Source organism: Kryptolebias marmoratus, linkage group LG24 (assembly GCF_001649575.2).
Source record: "Kryptolebias marmoratus isolate JLee-2015 linkage group LG24, ASM164957v2, whole genome shotgun sequence".
Taxonomy (NCBI): Eukaryota; Metazoa; Chordata; class Actinopteri; order Cyprinodontiformes; family Rivulidae; genus Kryptolebias; species Kryptolebias marmoratus.
In genome coordinates, this window is record NC_051453.1 from 3,118,994 (window position 1) to 3,135,568 (window position 16,575).

The following is a 16,575-nucleotide window of genomic DNA, read 5'->3' on the forward strand; positions in this document are numbered from 1 at the left end:
TAAAAGGATCATTATATGTTTGGACAGTGTCATTCATTTTAACCTCTACAAATACATTTTATCTACAAGTAAAACAGTTTAATATAATTAAAGGAGTAAGGCCACCACCTCCTTCAGTCTGTATTTTATTCCATCAGGTGTTATTATTGGGGTTTAGATGAGTGCCTCAGTCTTAAAATCCAATCTGTTCAAATCCAGAGCTTCCTGAAACTTATTTTTCTCTATTTTTCTGCTATTTCTCTGTCCTTGTGGCAAAGGCCGTATATGGAGTTACAGTAACAACAACCTGAAGCAACAAAGAGAGCAAACTGTTCTCAATGGGTCTGTTTCATCAGCTCTATTTGCTTTGTGACTTGGACTCTGAGATGGAGCAGATAGTGGTGGAGGTGATGCTGAAAACTGATGCAGCACAATAACGAATCGAGCCCTAAGCTGCACCAAAAGTCCTTCATCTCAGCTGGCTGAGTGTCTCCTCTGGTTAAAATGACATAAAGGGTCACTTCTTGGAAGCTTCTGGACACTTTTCCATCTTCATTCATGTTTTCCTTCAGCTGCTTCTTGGAATAAATTTCTTCTATCTCTTCATGTTCTGATCATTCTTTAAGGGCAATCATTTTTACTAAAATGGGGCTGAGAAATGCTTACCACCTGGTGATAAAGAGATAAAGAGCAGGGATGAATGAAAGATTGTTTTAACACCCTGCTGGGCCATTATGACTTCCTGTAAATGCCTTTCGCCTAATTGTGTAATTAAATGGAAGTGACAATTTCAGTTCACTTCAATTCACGTTACCTGGATTTGCAGCCACAAATCCAGAGCTGATGTTTGCAAGCTTTCAGGGGAGCTTTGGCATCAGTCTGAGGTATGGCAAAAGAAAGTGTCATCACTGGCATCAAGTGAAGAGCGGAGCAGGGTGATAAAGGGTTGTGACAATGATGAACCACAGGTGAGCAATCACTAAATCACTCAGCCTACATAAAACCACAGACAGGCAGAGGAAATCAAAGAAAGAAAAAATGGGTGTAAGGGGGAATAAGACATATAAAAGAGGACAGCACCAATGGATCTCAACTATATTATGGAGCCAAGCAAAGTGGTAAGTGACACAATGATTTCTGGGCTTCACAAACTTCTTCCAGGATGTTTACCTGAAACTCCCGCAAGGTTGATGATCTGTTCACTTCTTTACCTTTCAGAGAGATGTCTGAAGCTCAGACATTTTTCCAAGCGTTAAACAAACAATTTTCTTCTGTTCCCATCCTTGTCCAGCCTAATCTCAACCATCAGTTCATCGAAGACATAAATGCCTCTGAAGCTGACACGCTGACATGGAGGTATACACTGTCTTGACTCAAAACAGCATCCCTGTACTTATTTTTCTCATCTTGGGATAAGGGAACTACCACACTGAGGCTTGAAAGCTGCTTACAGTAAAATTGGCACCTTGGTAGTGATATCACAGGTAAAGTAATCAGTCAGAAACCAGTTCATATAAACAGCCAGACTGAGCACCCCGTCTATTCTTCAGCTGCTTCAGTTTAATGGTGACACATCACTATGATTCAAACTGGGTGAAACTTGATTCATCTACATTTCTTTCTACTGGAAAAAAGTGTCTTGAAGATGTAGAACTGATCTTACTACATTTGTACTTTTGTTGCAGCTGTTACCTGGAGGGGAAAAATCTAATTAAAGTGTCTAAACCCAAGTTACAGTCCAGCAAACTGCTCTTTTGTTTCATAATCTGTTTGGTTTCTGGAGCCTGATTTGTTATCTTCAAGTTGCTTGAATCTCTTTTTTTTTGTCTTTACCAGCAGTTCTGGTGGTCCATCCTGTCCAAGAATGTGAGCTCGTTATTTTGTACTATCCCAATTCTCTAAAAAGTTACAGCTTTTCAAATGATAAAGTTGATATATTATAAAGTAAAGTTAGATTGTATCAGTCAGAGATAAAGAAACTGGTGTTTTGAACATTTCACCATATTATCAACCATCGTGTGGAAATCTGTGCAGAGGTAGGTTGTAACAAGACATATTCAAAGAAAAAATCCAATATTTGAAGAGTATTAAAGAGATGAAAAAAGATGTTAAGTGATTTTAAAAGACTGCACTGAGACTGTGGTGGATAGCAGCAAGACTAAAAGATTACTTTGGAGAAAGTGAGAGCAAAAGATAATTGAAATGGCGTGCTGCCAAGCACAGTCCGAGACCGTTGGATTTAAAGCCGACTGATGTGGAACAATGCATGCAACAAACTGCTGGACAAGTTCATTGGGAAATAATATAAGTTAGATGGAAAATTTTCCAAAGAAAATTCAGATTTAAATAAAAAAAAAAAAATCTGAAAAAGACGGCAGCACAGACGTTGGAGCAGATGGGCAATAAGGGGATAAAAAACAGGAAAAATAAAATAATGTTTGCTCATTATGAACCTAAACATGGATGATGAGCATGCACAGACTCTAAGACACATTCCCATACGAACACATTCTTACACGTACATCGACAACATGTGTAAATGTGCACACACACACACACACACACAGAGAAGAACCTGGCATCTCCAGCCTCCTCTGTGTGCCAGACTGCTCCTCCAGGGTGAGTTAGTCGTGCTTTTAAGTGCCGACATCAAAGAAGCCTGTATGGGTGTACAAATAGGCTTTGGGGCTGAGAAAGTTGTAGTTGTCATGAGTTTGATACCCAGTTGGTTTGGCAAGGTCATGCATAGACTTAATTATTCCTTAGTAACCTCTCTCATTCTCTGTCCCACGCATCCACACACACAAATAAAAACATGCAAGTGCAACAAAATGCTCACATAAACACAGCCTGCTCATTGGGTTTCACTCTACAGTTGTACAAACACATTTTAATGTATTCAGAGTAAACATATGCACTCACAGAAATGCTTTCAATTTAAAGAGCAAGTGAAGGTTATGACATTTTCCAAACAGCCACAACATTACAGCTGAATCATTATTTTCTTTTTTCCTCTGCACACCTGGCAGCGGCTTCCAGCTGGGAAACAGGTAGCAGATGACTGGCTGTGATGCATCTAGGAGCTGGCCAAAGAGGTAAAATGATGAGAGGGCAATGCATCAAGAGAGCCAGAGTTCAAAATACCACACATGGCACTTCAATCACATTCAGTGATTGAGCTGCTCTCTCACACTGTGCGTCATCGTTCCAACTCGGGGGCTTCCATAATACACTCTGAGACAGCAATGTTCCTGAAAGGCAAATTGAAGTCCCGCACTTTCAGTCTTCAGATATTTAGAGCCTGAATTACATTTCCAGATTTTCCATTGCTCACAATAATGTTATGTTTATCAGCAAACGCTCTGAGAACTTTCATGTGTCTGCACCTCACCATTCAGCTCACGAGACCCTCGTCTGGGAGACCTGACCCTGAGTCAAGCGTGAAACCACTGACATTTCACCTTGAACGCTGTGAAACCATTTTATTTGTTTTTTTTTACCCAGTGTTCTCTCACACAAGCACAGCTGCAGTTGCCCTGCCACTTTGTCCTTGAGGTAATTAATTCTTGCATTAAATGTTATAAATATTTGAAATAAATTCTTTAACTAATTAAAAGCCGAGCATTCTTTGAAGGATCACCCGCTGCCTTCCATGCTGGAGTTTCAAACTAAGATCATATAAAGCTGAAAAGTGACTGAGTTGTAGTCATTTTGATCCTTGTAAATTGTGTTATGTGCAGCTTCATGCAATATTGCAAGATCTTGCAAGATGTGACAGAGTATGTAGACTCTGAGCTACCACCTCATAAAGTTTTAGATCAATATTTCTTAATTTGACTTAAGTTATGGTCATTTTTTGTTTGCTAAGGTTGATTAGCTGTAGAAGCCATCTTGTTAATGAATTGTAGATGAGCACTGAATGATTATTTTCTGAGATTTTTATTAAAATCTGTCAAGTGGTTTATGAGAATTTTGCTAAGAGACAAACGGGGTTGATATCAAAGTTGTCTTCTACAGTGTGCAGCACTCAGTATTTGTTTGGGATGATAGTCAGTTTTTACCACATCAAATCTTAATCAGGTTTGTTTCCCATGGTTAGGTAGCTCTAATGGCTATTATGAATTTGGTCACCACCAAAAAGTTAACCAGTTGCAGATATACATCCAGTGTTTGCATTTGGAAAGTTTCCCATATATGTGTTGTTTTTAATGCTGCTATGAGCTGAAAAATAACCTTAGACTGGAGGATACATTAAGCTGTGAGGCTACATCTGCAAACAACCACATCAGGTTCCACTGCTGTCAGCTGAGAGCAAACATCCAAAGTTCAGGCTCTCAAAACTGGACAGCAGAAGCCTGGAAAACTGCAGTTTGCTCTAATAAACATGTTTCCCAGCTGTAGGCCCAGAATTTGATGTGCATCCATGGACCCGATTAGGCACCTAGCAGGGCTGCTGCTGCTCTTGGCTTAATGGTTGGGAAATGTTTACTTGACATATTTTGTCTCTGAACATGTGCTTCACTTAATATCTGCAATTTCCCATTCACTAACAGCAACTTCAAGTTTAATTTTGCACCATGTCACAAAGTGAAGTCAGCGGGTTTTTTTTTATTCACATGACAATAAGTTTAGTGTAAATCAGTGGCTTCATCAGTTTTGAGTAAGATGTGACAGAACAGGAAGTCAGCAGCATGACTGTGCAGCTGACAAATCTGCTGAAAGAATGTGAAATCATGTCAACATGCACCAGAATCCCAAAACAACCTCGCTGAAATTACAACATAATACATGCTATTCATTTTATCAAATTTGTGAGGGGCAGGGGGAGGTAAAAATATATTCCTGATCAGGACAATTGCATTCAGTAAAAATAGGATAAAGAGCATGCAGGGAAATATGTGGCATTGCCTTTCATGTCAAAAAGAATCAATGAAAATGGGTAAAATTAATGTCAGATCCAAATTTATTTCAATGTCAGCTCTAAATGAACCATAGAGCTCTTTTACAAAGAAAGACTTTTGGTTGGTGGGAGATTTGGAGCAAGATGGGTCTTATTGAGCTCAACACGACCATTTGAAAAGTTATCTAGTTATAATTTATAAAAACAAAAACAACAAATAATAACAGAGACAATAATAGACTAATAACTTAACTTAAACTATGATGATAAAAACTAATTTTTTTCATTTCTTTTTGAAAATGACAACTGCTGACATCTAAATTTATTTAAAAATAAAAACAGGAAACATTCTGATTTAACAAATTCTGCACAATTTGCGATATCTCTCATGATAGGACCACACAAAAGGTTACTTCAGTATCTGTAAAATTCATGAGGTCCAACTATTTTTGTGAAGACTGAAGCTGCCATCTTGAATTAGGGTATTATATTATAGAATATTATGCTAACAAATAGACACTGTTGATTCCAGTAGTTAATGCAAAAACATTATCGCTCTACCTTCAGCTTTCAGAGGTGGGCAGTAAACATGAGAGTGGCATCATGTGAAAGAAAATTTAAAAAAGAAAAAAAAAGATGTGTTTCTAAATGAAAACATACAAGTAGACTATAAAAAGGTGTCTGTACATAGAAAATGAATCTTGTCCTGTACTTTCAAATGAATTTCTTTAAGGATGACAAAATTGGCAAATCCTAAAAGACAACATTTTAAAAAATGAATCATAAATCCAATGAAACTGGAGAGTAAAAGGCCTTTTCTATTTTATTGTGCTGTGCAGAGAAGAAACCAGTTTTCTAATTACTAGAAAGTGTTACATAATGATGTCTCGGATAAGGTGAAAAAGTCTGAAAAATAATATTTTAGTGACCTGGAAATAACCACCAAACACAACTTTAATGATCCTCTGAAACAGCACTGAAGCCAAGTCAAAGTAATGCCCTAATAAAACCTCTTTAAAGACTATTTTAGGCCACATCACACTTGAAGTCTTCCTCTCCTCGCTTCTTCTCCTTTGTTCTCCTCTTTTTTCCCAACTCCAGGCGTATGGCTGTGCAGAGCGAACAGCAGCAGCCCTCTCGTATCAGGGCCAGGGCATCACTGCAGCAGTGAGCAGGAGGGGAGATTACTCTGTGCTCACATCAAAGGAGGTTTGTCTAAGTTGGGTCTGGTGTTGTGCTGGTGGAGCAGACCCTTGGAGCAGCCTCGCTGCTCTTATCTCTCCTCCACAGACTCGCTCTGCTTTCTGCTGAAACACAGCTGGCTCCCGGTAACACTGACGCATGGATTTGTGGCTCCGCGCGGTCAAACGTGCACACAGACAAACACCAGTTCACATTCTCTTGTATGAAAACACACAAAGACGAACACAACACTGAGGCAGCTCTTTTTTTCCTCCTGATATTAGAAGAATTTGTTCTGCTGAGTGAGTCTCTGCTGAGAGGTGAACCTGCCTCTGTGAATATGTAAAACGGATTAATGGAAACAGATTATTCCGGGACAGAGGCTTGCAAAAGGAACTCCCTACATGTGGATAAGATGTTAAACATTTGAGCCTCTCAAGGTGTTACCAATAACACCATTAAAGTAAAAAAAACATAAAATATACATGCAAATATTTCTGCAAATCATTCAACCTAAAAAATAAGACTTAAAAAATCCAAATATCAGATTAAAATCAGTAATTTGGTTATACAGCTGCCAACCCTCACATGGAGGTTGTTTTTTTATCACGAAAAGATAGGTGATGATGTTTAAGCACATTGTCTCTGTATGTGTGTGTGTGTTCATGTATCTGTCTGTTAGCAAAATATCTCTTCAACCACTGCACAAATTTTAATGAAAGTTTAAATAAGTAATCCTTGTATGTAAATCAACAACTCGCTAACTTCTGGAATCAATCCAGTTTAAAATGTTGGGCTAAATTACCTGAAACATTTAAAGCTCGACCCTTTTTGGCATTTTGTCTAGAATTCCCTAAAGAAAAAGGAAATTTAAAGTTTAGGTGTCAATCAGGTGCAACCTTAGCATCAGAGCTAAGTACAGACTCTGAAAATTGTTGGGCAGGCAACAAGAAAAAGTGAATCAATAAGAGAGAGAAAGAGGCAGGAAATAAAAACAGAAAAACAAACTTCTGAAAGGTCAGGAGAGTTTGGCTTCTCATAACCAAGATAAAGACTAATATTTGTTAGTCTAAGGGTTCTGACCAGTACTGTAGCTTTTTTTTCCTTAAGGATATTTAAAATGTTGTTCTTACAAAATGAGACGCAGTGAATAAATCTGTCCAGGGCTGCAGCTGAGGTCTACCTGTCCCTCTTTCTTTCTGCCTCATTTCTTCTTCTCACCGGGAGACGACACCAGCTCCCAACACCTCATCTGTTTACCTTATTCCTAATTATTTTCACGTTCACATTCTCACGTCTCATTGATAGTGAGGATCCTGCTCATAAATGTGCAAATTAACCCCTTAAATCCCAGCCCTCTGAATCATTTAACGCTCTGTTGTGTTTTGAATTGAATCAACCTCCTGATTACACATCAGTTGAAAGCACTAAACCTGAGATTCTGTTTTGTTGGGGTTTTTTTACACATTTTTAAGATGCCTCGGCAGCAGAAATATCTCCAGACTCCGTAAGACTGCACACACAGCAACTTTTTTCTCATTTATTGTGAAATGTGCACATTGCATCACTGTAAAACGAGTTCAACAAGCAAGATGTTGCTTTCAGGTTTTTAGTTTAAAAAAATTGGGAAAATGTTAATTATTCTGATTATGTTTCTGCTCATGTCTGTGTTTGTTTGAGTTTGTTTGAGTCTGTTATCAAATTATCTCATCATCTGCTGGATGGATTTTATTAAAACTTTCAGATAGTAATCACTGGATGTACATCTACAACTAATTAACTTTTGGAGCTAATCCTCTTTAAAATGTCTGCCACAGCCAACTGACCTTCCCAAACACAAACATGGCTGTAACTCAGTCAGTTTAACAGAAACTGAGCTGAAATTGATGTGGTTGAAGCTGAGAGTTGTTGTTGTTTGAGATTTCACAGTATTACATGTAATCATACATTACATTCTCGCCATCTTTTTCTAGATGGTGTTTACCTTTTTTGCTCTTTTTAAAAAGTGGAAGGTGATATTTATTCCTTCAAGGAATGCTAGGCCCTTAATCCTAATTGTTTTGTCTAAATGTGACGATGAATCAAACGTGTGAGTGGGAGAGAAAGACTGAGAAAAGGGAAAGTGTTTGTCACCAGTCTGCTCTGAGCTGCACTTACAGACATTAATGGATCTTGTCATGAACAGTGAAACCAAACTGTCTGCTCTGAAAGTGTGAACCCCACCCACAACCCCACAATCTCACAAACTCACAACTCACAACCTAACAACCCCACAACCGACAGCCTGCTTCTCTGCTTACTGCCGTGAATATAAAAAACGTAGAGTAAAAAATTTGTACTTTGCAATCCATTCATAAGAAATTAAACTCTTTTTTTCATTATTATTATTACTGGAATCATTATTTATTTTGTAAATAAGACTTGTTTGGAACAGCTGACGTTATTATTGCTGCCCATTCGCCACAAATTGAGACAAATTAATTGCTTCTAAGTTTGTCAAGAAAACTGAGACAGAAAGCACCAAGTTTAGAGTCAAGACGAGACTAATGCTGACAGTAATTACAGTAAGTGGATATCAATGAATCATTATCCCAGTTCTGATGGCTGCAACCACTTCTCATCAGGAACACAGTGCCCCCTGCTGGTGTAAAGGTGGGAACTACAGTCACAAAATCTGCAACTCACTTCAGACTCCTGAATGCAATGAGGTGTTTCTCAGTTTTGATCTTTGGGATCCACTGCCTTGCATCTTTTAGAAGTTTCCCATCTTTAACACACCTGGTTTAAATCACTGGATCACTCATGAGTTTCTGCAGAAAATAGAGACAAGCTGTTGAGGCAATGTATTTACTTAACCGTACTCATTGCAACATATAAAATAAAACATTAAAAAAGCTGTCCTGAATAATGTTAAACAGTTCAGTTTGAAAGAGTTTACTCCAGTAGTTTTGATATGCGTTTCTGAAATGCAGGTACGCACTCAGTGTAAACAAAGCACTCGGCTGAATCGAAGCTTGAGTCACAGGACTGACCTACATTAGGCTGCAGTCTGTAATAAATGTCAGAATGGGACAAGCTTAAAACTAAGATGTTTAGATGGAAATATAAGTGTTCCTGTAGGTAAAAAAACATGGCAACCTTTCACAAATATTTCATAAAGGTTATACATTTTTAATTTAAGGACACGTTAACTATTGATACGAGAAAACAAACTGTGTGAATTTGATTTTACTTTTGGTTTGTTTGTTTTCATGACATTGCAATGAGGACTTTCTATCAGCTGTGGTGGAGTAGGAGTACATCAAACACATGCAGGACAGGAGTTCCAAGGACCAGGATGGGAAACACTAATCTAATGAGTTTATCCACATAAAAACACCAGATATATCTTGAGTTCCCACACTGACAGTGAAACAGCCCTAAATCTACAATACGGTTGCAAAGAGAATCATAAATGACAGTTTTGACCTTCACTCTATCCAGTCCAGAGGGTTTAATGAACCACAGGCAGATTCATTCACAAATATTAACCCTCTGTCATCAAATAAACTTTGTCCTTGGCTTCATTTCAACATCTCTGTCCTGTTTTCGTTCCAAAAGTCATTTTCTGGATTGAAGGCAAACACAAGAGAACAAACTTCACGTCCGAACAGCTCTGTTTGTTAGTGTCCTTCCAAACCTCTGCCACCATGGACAGCAGTACATTTTTACTTCTAATTCCTCTGCTTTCTCTCCATACTCTGCGTGTGTGTGGGGAGGATTTTCTGCTGATGCCTGTTGAACTTGCTCCTGTCCCCTGTAATGACAAAGCAGTGGAGAAGCTGTCCCGCCTGGCTGCCACCTACATCAACGAGGATCGCACCGAGGGCTACAAGTTCGCCCTGAATCGCATCGCAAATGTCCACTTGCATGCTCAGGTCAGTGCAGAGACTAATCCTGCAGCTTGCTATGAAACTTTGTAAGTGGGTTGCTTGTTCATGGTTTACGGGAAGCGAGAGGCTGTTATGACAGTGTGCCAAGGAACAGATATAGGAGCCTTTTGATTGATTTGACCAGCTGTGGTCACTCGGCATGCAAGAGGGACTCCTTATGAAAATCTGCTATGCCTTACAAAGTCGCAGTGTGCAGATTCTCAGTCTGGAGAAACTGTAATGAAATTTAACTGAAGGACTAATTGGTCTTAGTGCCCTGGTTCAAAAAATGGTGAAACTATACAATTAGTCTGAAAAGTAGAAGCTTTCCCATCCATGTAAAACCTATTTGTTACCTGTGTTAAATAAGTTAATGCCACTTTTATTAACTGTTCAAATAAAATAAAAGTACAGAAATTTATGTCCTAAAATGACAAGCCGTCCTCTTTCATGCCTCATAAAAAAAGTCCTTTAGGACTGAAGCGACTGTTAATAAAGTCCGGGTCATATCCGCTCAGAGCTGCTGGGACAAGCTGAGTTTATGAACTTCAAGCTGCTGAAGGCTACGGTGGCCTGAGAGGATAGATCACATTTTAACAGGCTCAATTTGACTTCATAACCTAAAGTGTTGCCATTTGTTTTCAGGGTTATGGCTCAAATCAATATTGTACAAAGTGTTATACAACACAGAGCTGGTGCCCGAACAACAGACAGATAACTTTGGATTAAAAGTTAAACCTTACATCTTCATCAGCTCGTGGATGATGCCAGCGCTGTGTTCAGAACAGGAAAACTTGTTAATGTTGTTGTTTTTCCCGTGTCTGTGACTCGTTTGTGATTTGTGGACAACAGGGACCAGCAGGAAATGTGTATTATCTGGACCTGGACGTCCTGGAGACCAAGTGTCATGTAGGCAGCCCAAAACCCTGGAAACGCTGCGACGTCAGGCCCTTCATGGAAACAGTAGGACACACAAACACCAGGCAAACAAAAACATGTGTCTGTGCTTTTACTGTACTTTGAAAAACTCTTACTTGAAAAGAATGACATGTTGTAAAATGATTTTAAAACAAGTAATATCCAAGTTTTCAAAAGTCTGGATTTTGATTTTATATTTGTTTCAAGACTTTAGAGAGGCAACACACATGATGTTGTAAGTCATATTTGCTTGACTCAAATCAGAAAGATTTTGTTTTGTTTTGTTCAGTTCTTTAAAGCTTTACCGCTGGGAGGACCTCCGATGTTTGGTCATTTATAGGAGCAGAATAAGTGAAGTGCTGCGTGTTCCACTGTAAACTTCCTGTTATGACTCACTCACACTGTATGAACTCTTTAAAAGACAAATCAAGCAATACGTTTGTCATTGAAAAGTGACATCAAAGCCCAAAGCTACATATAATTTTAAATCTCAGCCTAAAAAAATTGTTTAAAAATCTGACACCAACAGCTCCACAGCTGCAAACTAAACAACAGACTCTATAGATAAGAGACAAAAGTTATTCTTAACAGCAAAAACTTAAAAGCTTTCTGAAATATATTCTTTCCTCCTTAAACTGGGGGTTTACCTTGGAAAATAAAAACAGTATTAACAATAAATAATTGAGACACTGAACCCATTTTTAATGGATGTCTGTAAAATGTTATACCAGAAAGAAAAAAATCACAACACAGCGTTTTGTGGTAGCTCTGCAGAGCTTCTTTAAATCCATCTTTTCTTTGGTTTTACTTTTAATAAAAACAGCCAGGCCCAGAGATGACCCTCTGCTGTGATGGAGGATAAAAAAGACAATTTATCTTAGAGATTTTTTTAGTTTTGTTAAGTCTACTCTTTTTGTGGTTAACCAGCAATTCTGTGATGTCATCACTTTTAGCAAATCTCTGGCAACTGCAACACCACCATCCTGCACGGCCCGGAGGGTTTCTCCTACCTGTACAGCTACGACTGCGCTCTGGTCCCGGGTAATACCATCATACTGGGTGTCACTATATACTTTTACTTTGTTGGAATGTGATAGTCATCTCAGAATGTTAATACATAAATAACACCGATAGAATATGTGTTGTTTTGTTTTTATCTTTCAGAGAAAAATGATGTTTGTTGCAAAACCAGATGTGACGAATAAGATTAAGAATGGTTTCCTGAAACAGCTGAATGGTGCTGAGGCTTGGTTAATTTTAAATTAATTGCACCTGCGTTTTTCTCACCGTGACCAATCAGACGTTGGCTACAATAACATTCATTGATTTCAGTCTGTTATAAACATTTATTTTTTATTTGTGATGTTTATTTTTGGGGTGGTTTGCTTGCAAATTAATTTCTGTTTTCTCTTTTATGTTTTTGCAAACCCATAAATTTCTAATTAATCCTGGCAGTATATTAAAGGCTTTAATCTTAGAAGCCACCAAACCCAGATGTTACTTCACATGAAAACCAGCATGGTGATTCCAGGACCGTCTGTTTCCTGCAGATCCTCCAGAGAAGCTCCAGCAGACCTGTCCGACGTGCCCCCTCCTGCTTCCCAACGACCACCCTGACGCCATGACTGCTGCAGGCCTCACCCTGGTGTCCTACAAGAGGAAGTCCATGCTGGGTGCCGGACTCGGAGTGAAAAAGATCACCCGAGCTGCAGCGCAGGTCCACTTAACCCCGATGCAGAAAATAAAGCTGTGTGGCTGAAGTCATAGCTCAGCAATGTGCTGAATGTTACCTTTAGGAGTAAATGACACCCCGGATTAATCTCTGGGTGTATATGAGCAGGCTTTGCAGTGCACGAAAACCATTACTGCTCAGCAATAACTATAATGCAATATTAACACAAGAGTCTGGCAACGTTTCAATGGCTCAATGAAAGTACTTTACACGTAATGCCTAGTTTAGGTGCTTTATGTTCAGAGGGGCAAAACCGTTTGTTTGTAGACCAAAGGTTAGTTTATTGCTTCTCACTGCAAATGATTTGGGGGTTCAGGGACTAAAGAGCAAACAAAATAAATCTGCAGATATTACAGAACAGAAGTATACTGCCTCTGCTGCCAGTGTTTGACATGTAAACTTCCTCATACAGAAAGTGCCAACAAAAGCCATCTTTGTGGAGTACACAGTCCAAGAGTGTCCGGAGGGAATTACAGAGCGAGGAACCTGCCAGCGAGTGACTCTCAGATCAGACACAGAGGTACTTTACCACAGATTAAGCAGACATGTGTTTTTACTTCATGGTCAGTCACAGTCACACGATTGTTTCCTGTTCATACTTTGTCCTGTTTGGTTGTGGACTCTCCTTCAGCATCCATTCAGCTATTTTAGCTGTTCAGGAAGCAAAACATTCAGCTCATTCAGGATGACTTTTAATTATTTTAAGTTATTTTTTCTCATATGCATTGAGATCTCTTCAGATCCTTGTAAAACTTTGTTCTTCAGCATAGCTGCTTCATTTTTAGCTCTCAGTTACTGCTTTGCTAATTGTAGTTTTTAGCTACAGAACTGAGCTTTTAGCTCATTTTTTGCTGGTTTTAGCTTTTAGCTACTATTCTGATTATTTAAACTTTCACTTAATGTTTTCTTTGTTTTAGCTTTCGGTTCCAGTTTTACTAAATTTTACCTTTTAGCTGCTTTTTTATTTGTTTCTAACTTTTAGCTACTATTACAATAATTTTAGCTCTCAGCTATGGTCTTAGCTTTTAGCTACTGATTTTAGCTTTTCTTCATTTTCCATAAATAGATAAAAGAAAACAGAAAGACACTTATTTGATCCCCTGAGGGAAATTGGTTTGTCACAGTTTAGCTTTGCAAATTTTAGCATTTCTTTTAACTTTAACAATTCAGTTTTAGCTTCTTCAACAACATTCAACATTCACACTGCATTTTGTTAGACAATCCAAATTTTTCTAGTTTATTTTTTGTCTTTATTTATTTTTTTCATATTTTTCAGAGAAGACATTGTTAAAGATAAGTTGATAAGTTGAAACAAGTGTTGTATAGAACAACTTGTGCTCTTTAAGGGTCTCATATTGTGTTACATAATTCATACCAGCATCACTCAACAATCAGACAAATACTGAAGTCACAGAACAATAACAACAAAACATTGATGGCATCATAAACTTGGCAGTGAAGGAATACTTGGCCACTGGGTGTCTGTGAATGGTTGATGTGTAAAAGTGAAAAATCACGCTGACACTGTGAAGCTAATTAATGCAGCTGAGTGTGCCTCTTCTTCAGCTCCTGGATGTGTCACATGGTGAGATCTCCACTGAAAAGCTTCTCTAGTTGTTTTTATTTTCATTTCAAAATGTGACAGAATTTAGTTTTATTCAGACTCTTCGTTCTTTACATGTTTTAGCAATAATTCAGGAGGAGAATGATTTTATTTTGTCAGACTACAGGTTTCTGTACGGGATCGGTGCTTGGAGACCTGAACAGCCACCCGGATGTCCGCGTGTCCTGCGAGATGTTTAAAATACAGGTACAATTAACAAAAAATAAAAACACTTTATTCACTTTTCTACAGAGAATAAAATCAGAAAGACAAGATATAAGATGTGAAATAATAAAACTTTCTGTATGTTTGCATACAGCTAACATGTTTTCTGTTTGCTTGTTTTTTATAGAAAGGAAAAAAAGATTGCCTGAATAATAATGTGACTTTCAGTGTGCATATAATAATAAACATCAACAAAAATGCCTTAAGCTGTGTCATAATAATACAAATACTGGAATGTTTCACAATCTTGAAAACATTCATTTAAAATGAAGTAGCAACATCAAAGCTGTAAACACTTTGCTAACAGTTTTTCTCCAATCGTTGGAGGCAAATGTTTAAAAACAAATCTCACATTATTATTTAGGTCTTAGAGTATAAGTTAGGAATCAGTTTCAGCTACTTGATTTTAGCTTAATATCTGTAAAATTGACAGAGTTGTTGCCAATAATGAGTTTCCAGAGGTCAGTCGGTTGTGGCGACCAGCCTGAATTGGTTTGACTCCAAAAGTTAATCAGTTGTAGATTTCCATCAAATGATTACTTTTTAGGAGTTTCAGTAAAATCCCTTCATGAGATATTTTGCTAACGCTGCACACACACTGACACAAGCAGTGATGAGCGGAGGTGTGTGATGACTGACTTCTTCCTGTTTGTCTGCAGAACGTTGACCTAGGCCGACCAGTGAACCCGCAGGGTCACGACCTTTTACCAGACCCTGTGATCCCAACCTTTCTACCTCTGCCTGATGACCCAGGAAATGATCTGGAGCCTGTTCCCTCTGACCCGCCTGCACCGTTTGACCCAACAGCTGCGCCCTCCGGGCCCTCAGAACCCCCGATGGTCGTTAACACCTCTAAGCCTCTCGGCTCTTCTTCCAGTGAGTCTGCTGAGGATCTGGTGAACCTGAAACCTCGCCTAGTCCACACGGGGACTTCAGAGTCATCCTCGGAAGAAACTGGAGGTCCTGTGGCTCTGCGTCCACCCTTCAACTTCCGCTACCAGAGGCGCGATCGTGAGAAACGGCAGGCCCTGATGAATACCTCCCCAACTCACAACCCAGTGTTCCTGTCTGATTTTCCCAGTGGGCCGTCTCCGTTCCGATCCTGTCCTGGTCCGGCTCGATATGCCACGGTGTAACCGGTTCTTACCCGGTGAGAGCCTGGACTGATAAGCTCTACTGCCTGTCACTGGAGTGTTTGAATAATCGGTGCTAATGAGAGGAATGCTGTCTCTGTCCCTGACCCTTCAGTGACCTCTCAGCTGCTCCCACAGCAGCTCAAACATGTAGCTAATAATGGCTTCAAATGTGTCAAAAATTGTAATAAAATCACTTGTAAACTACTTGAATATAATACCTACTGCTGTCTGGATTTTTGGAGTGTGTAAAATTAACCTGTACTTTGAGCAAACATAAAATATTTTGTAAATGAGGGATTTCCACCAGGGAGTGGCCCATTCCTTGTTTATGTCTACAGGCAGTCAGTGAAGACAACTTGATTTAAAATGATATGATATGATATTTTGCACACTAAAAACTTCTTAACACCAAAGACAAGGCAAAAAAATAAAAAATACATAAAATTATGCACCACATTTTTTTCTTCCAGCACACAAAGCTGCTTTTTATAAGTTTAAAAATATTGTTTTTACTATTTCCTAAAGATATGAGTTTCAAATACTGTTTATCTGCTGCAGCTGGTTTGTTTTAAATCAGTTCTTTTGCTTTTTTTGCCCTTCGTTTGAGTTTGTTTAAATAATTTTACTCACTTTTTATGCACGATGATGTCATGGTCAGATACAAAGACTGGACAGACAATCTGTGAAAAAGCAATCAAAGTCCAAAGAGAAAACTTTGAAACACCTTCAGAAAACCTGAAGACCACTTTAAGATATCACACTGAAATCTTGCAAATTATATATAAATTGTGGGAGGTTTTGAATTGAGGCAGCTGTGGCTTGGTGGTTAGAGCAGTTGTCCTCAAGTGAGACAGCTGGAGGTTCAATTCCACCTCTCTGCCACATGTTGAAATGTCCCTGTGTGAGACATGAACCCCTCACTGTTTCTGATTTGTCCCATCAGTGTATGAATGTGATCTGAAGCACAGATTAGACTCTATAAAATGATT

The 16,575-nt window shown here is 38.7% G+C and overlaps 1 protein-coding gene across 1 annotated transcript; it reads left to right on the forward strand.

Annotated features, from left to right (window-relative positions):
- The first annotated feature begins 9,690 nt into the window (after positions 1-9,690).
- Positions 9,691-15,801, forward strand: si:ch211-262h13.5 (uncharacterized protein LOC571127 homolog). Its single transcript, XM_017420398.2, has 7 exons — positions 9,691-9,978; positions 10,825-10,935; positions 11,844-11,931; positions 12,441-12,607; positions 13,035-13,142; positions 14,346-14,432; positions 15,110-15,801. The coding sequence occupies exons 1-7, from the start codon at positions 9,751-9,753 to the stop codon at positions 15,584-15,586; spliced, it is 1,266 nt and encodes a 421-aa protein (XP_017275887.1). The 5' UTR covers positions 9,691-9,750; the 3' UTR covers positions 15,587-15,801.
- The last annotated feature ends 774 nt before the right edge of the window (positions 15,802-16,575 follow it).

What these genes read in the sequence shown, in the direction of transcription:
- si:ch211-262h13.5 (XM_017420398.2), top strand. Translation starts at nt 9,751, where the DNA reads ATGGACAGCAGTACATTTTTACTTCTAATTCCTCTGCTTTCTCTCCAT. An exon ending in ATGTCCACTTGCATGCTCAG is followed by an intron (nt 9,979 to 10,824) that starts GTCAGTGCAGAG and finishes TGTGGACAACAG; the next exon opens with GGACCAGCAGGAAATGTGTA. An exon ending in TCACCCGAGCTGCAGCGCAG is followed by an intron (nt 12,608 to 13,034) that starts GTCCACTTAACC and finishes TTCCTCATACAG; the next exon opens with AAAGTGCCAACAAAAGCCAT.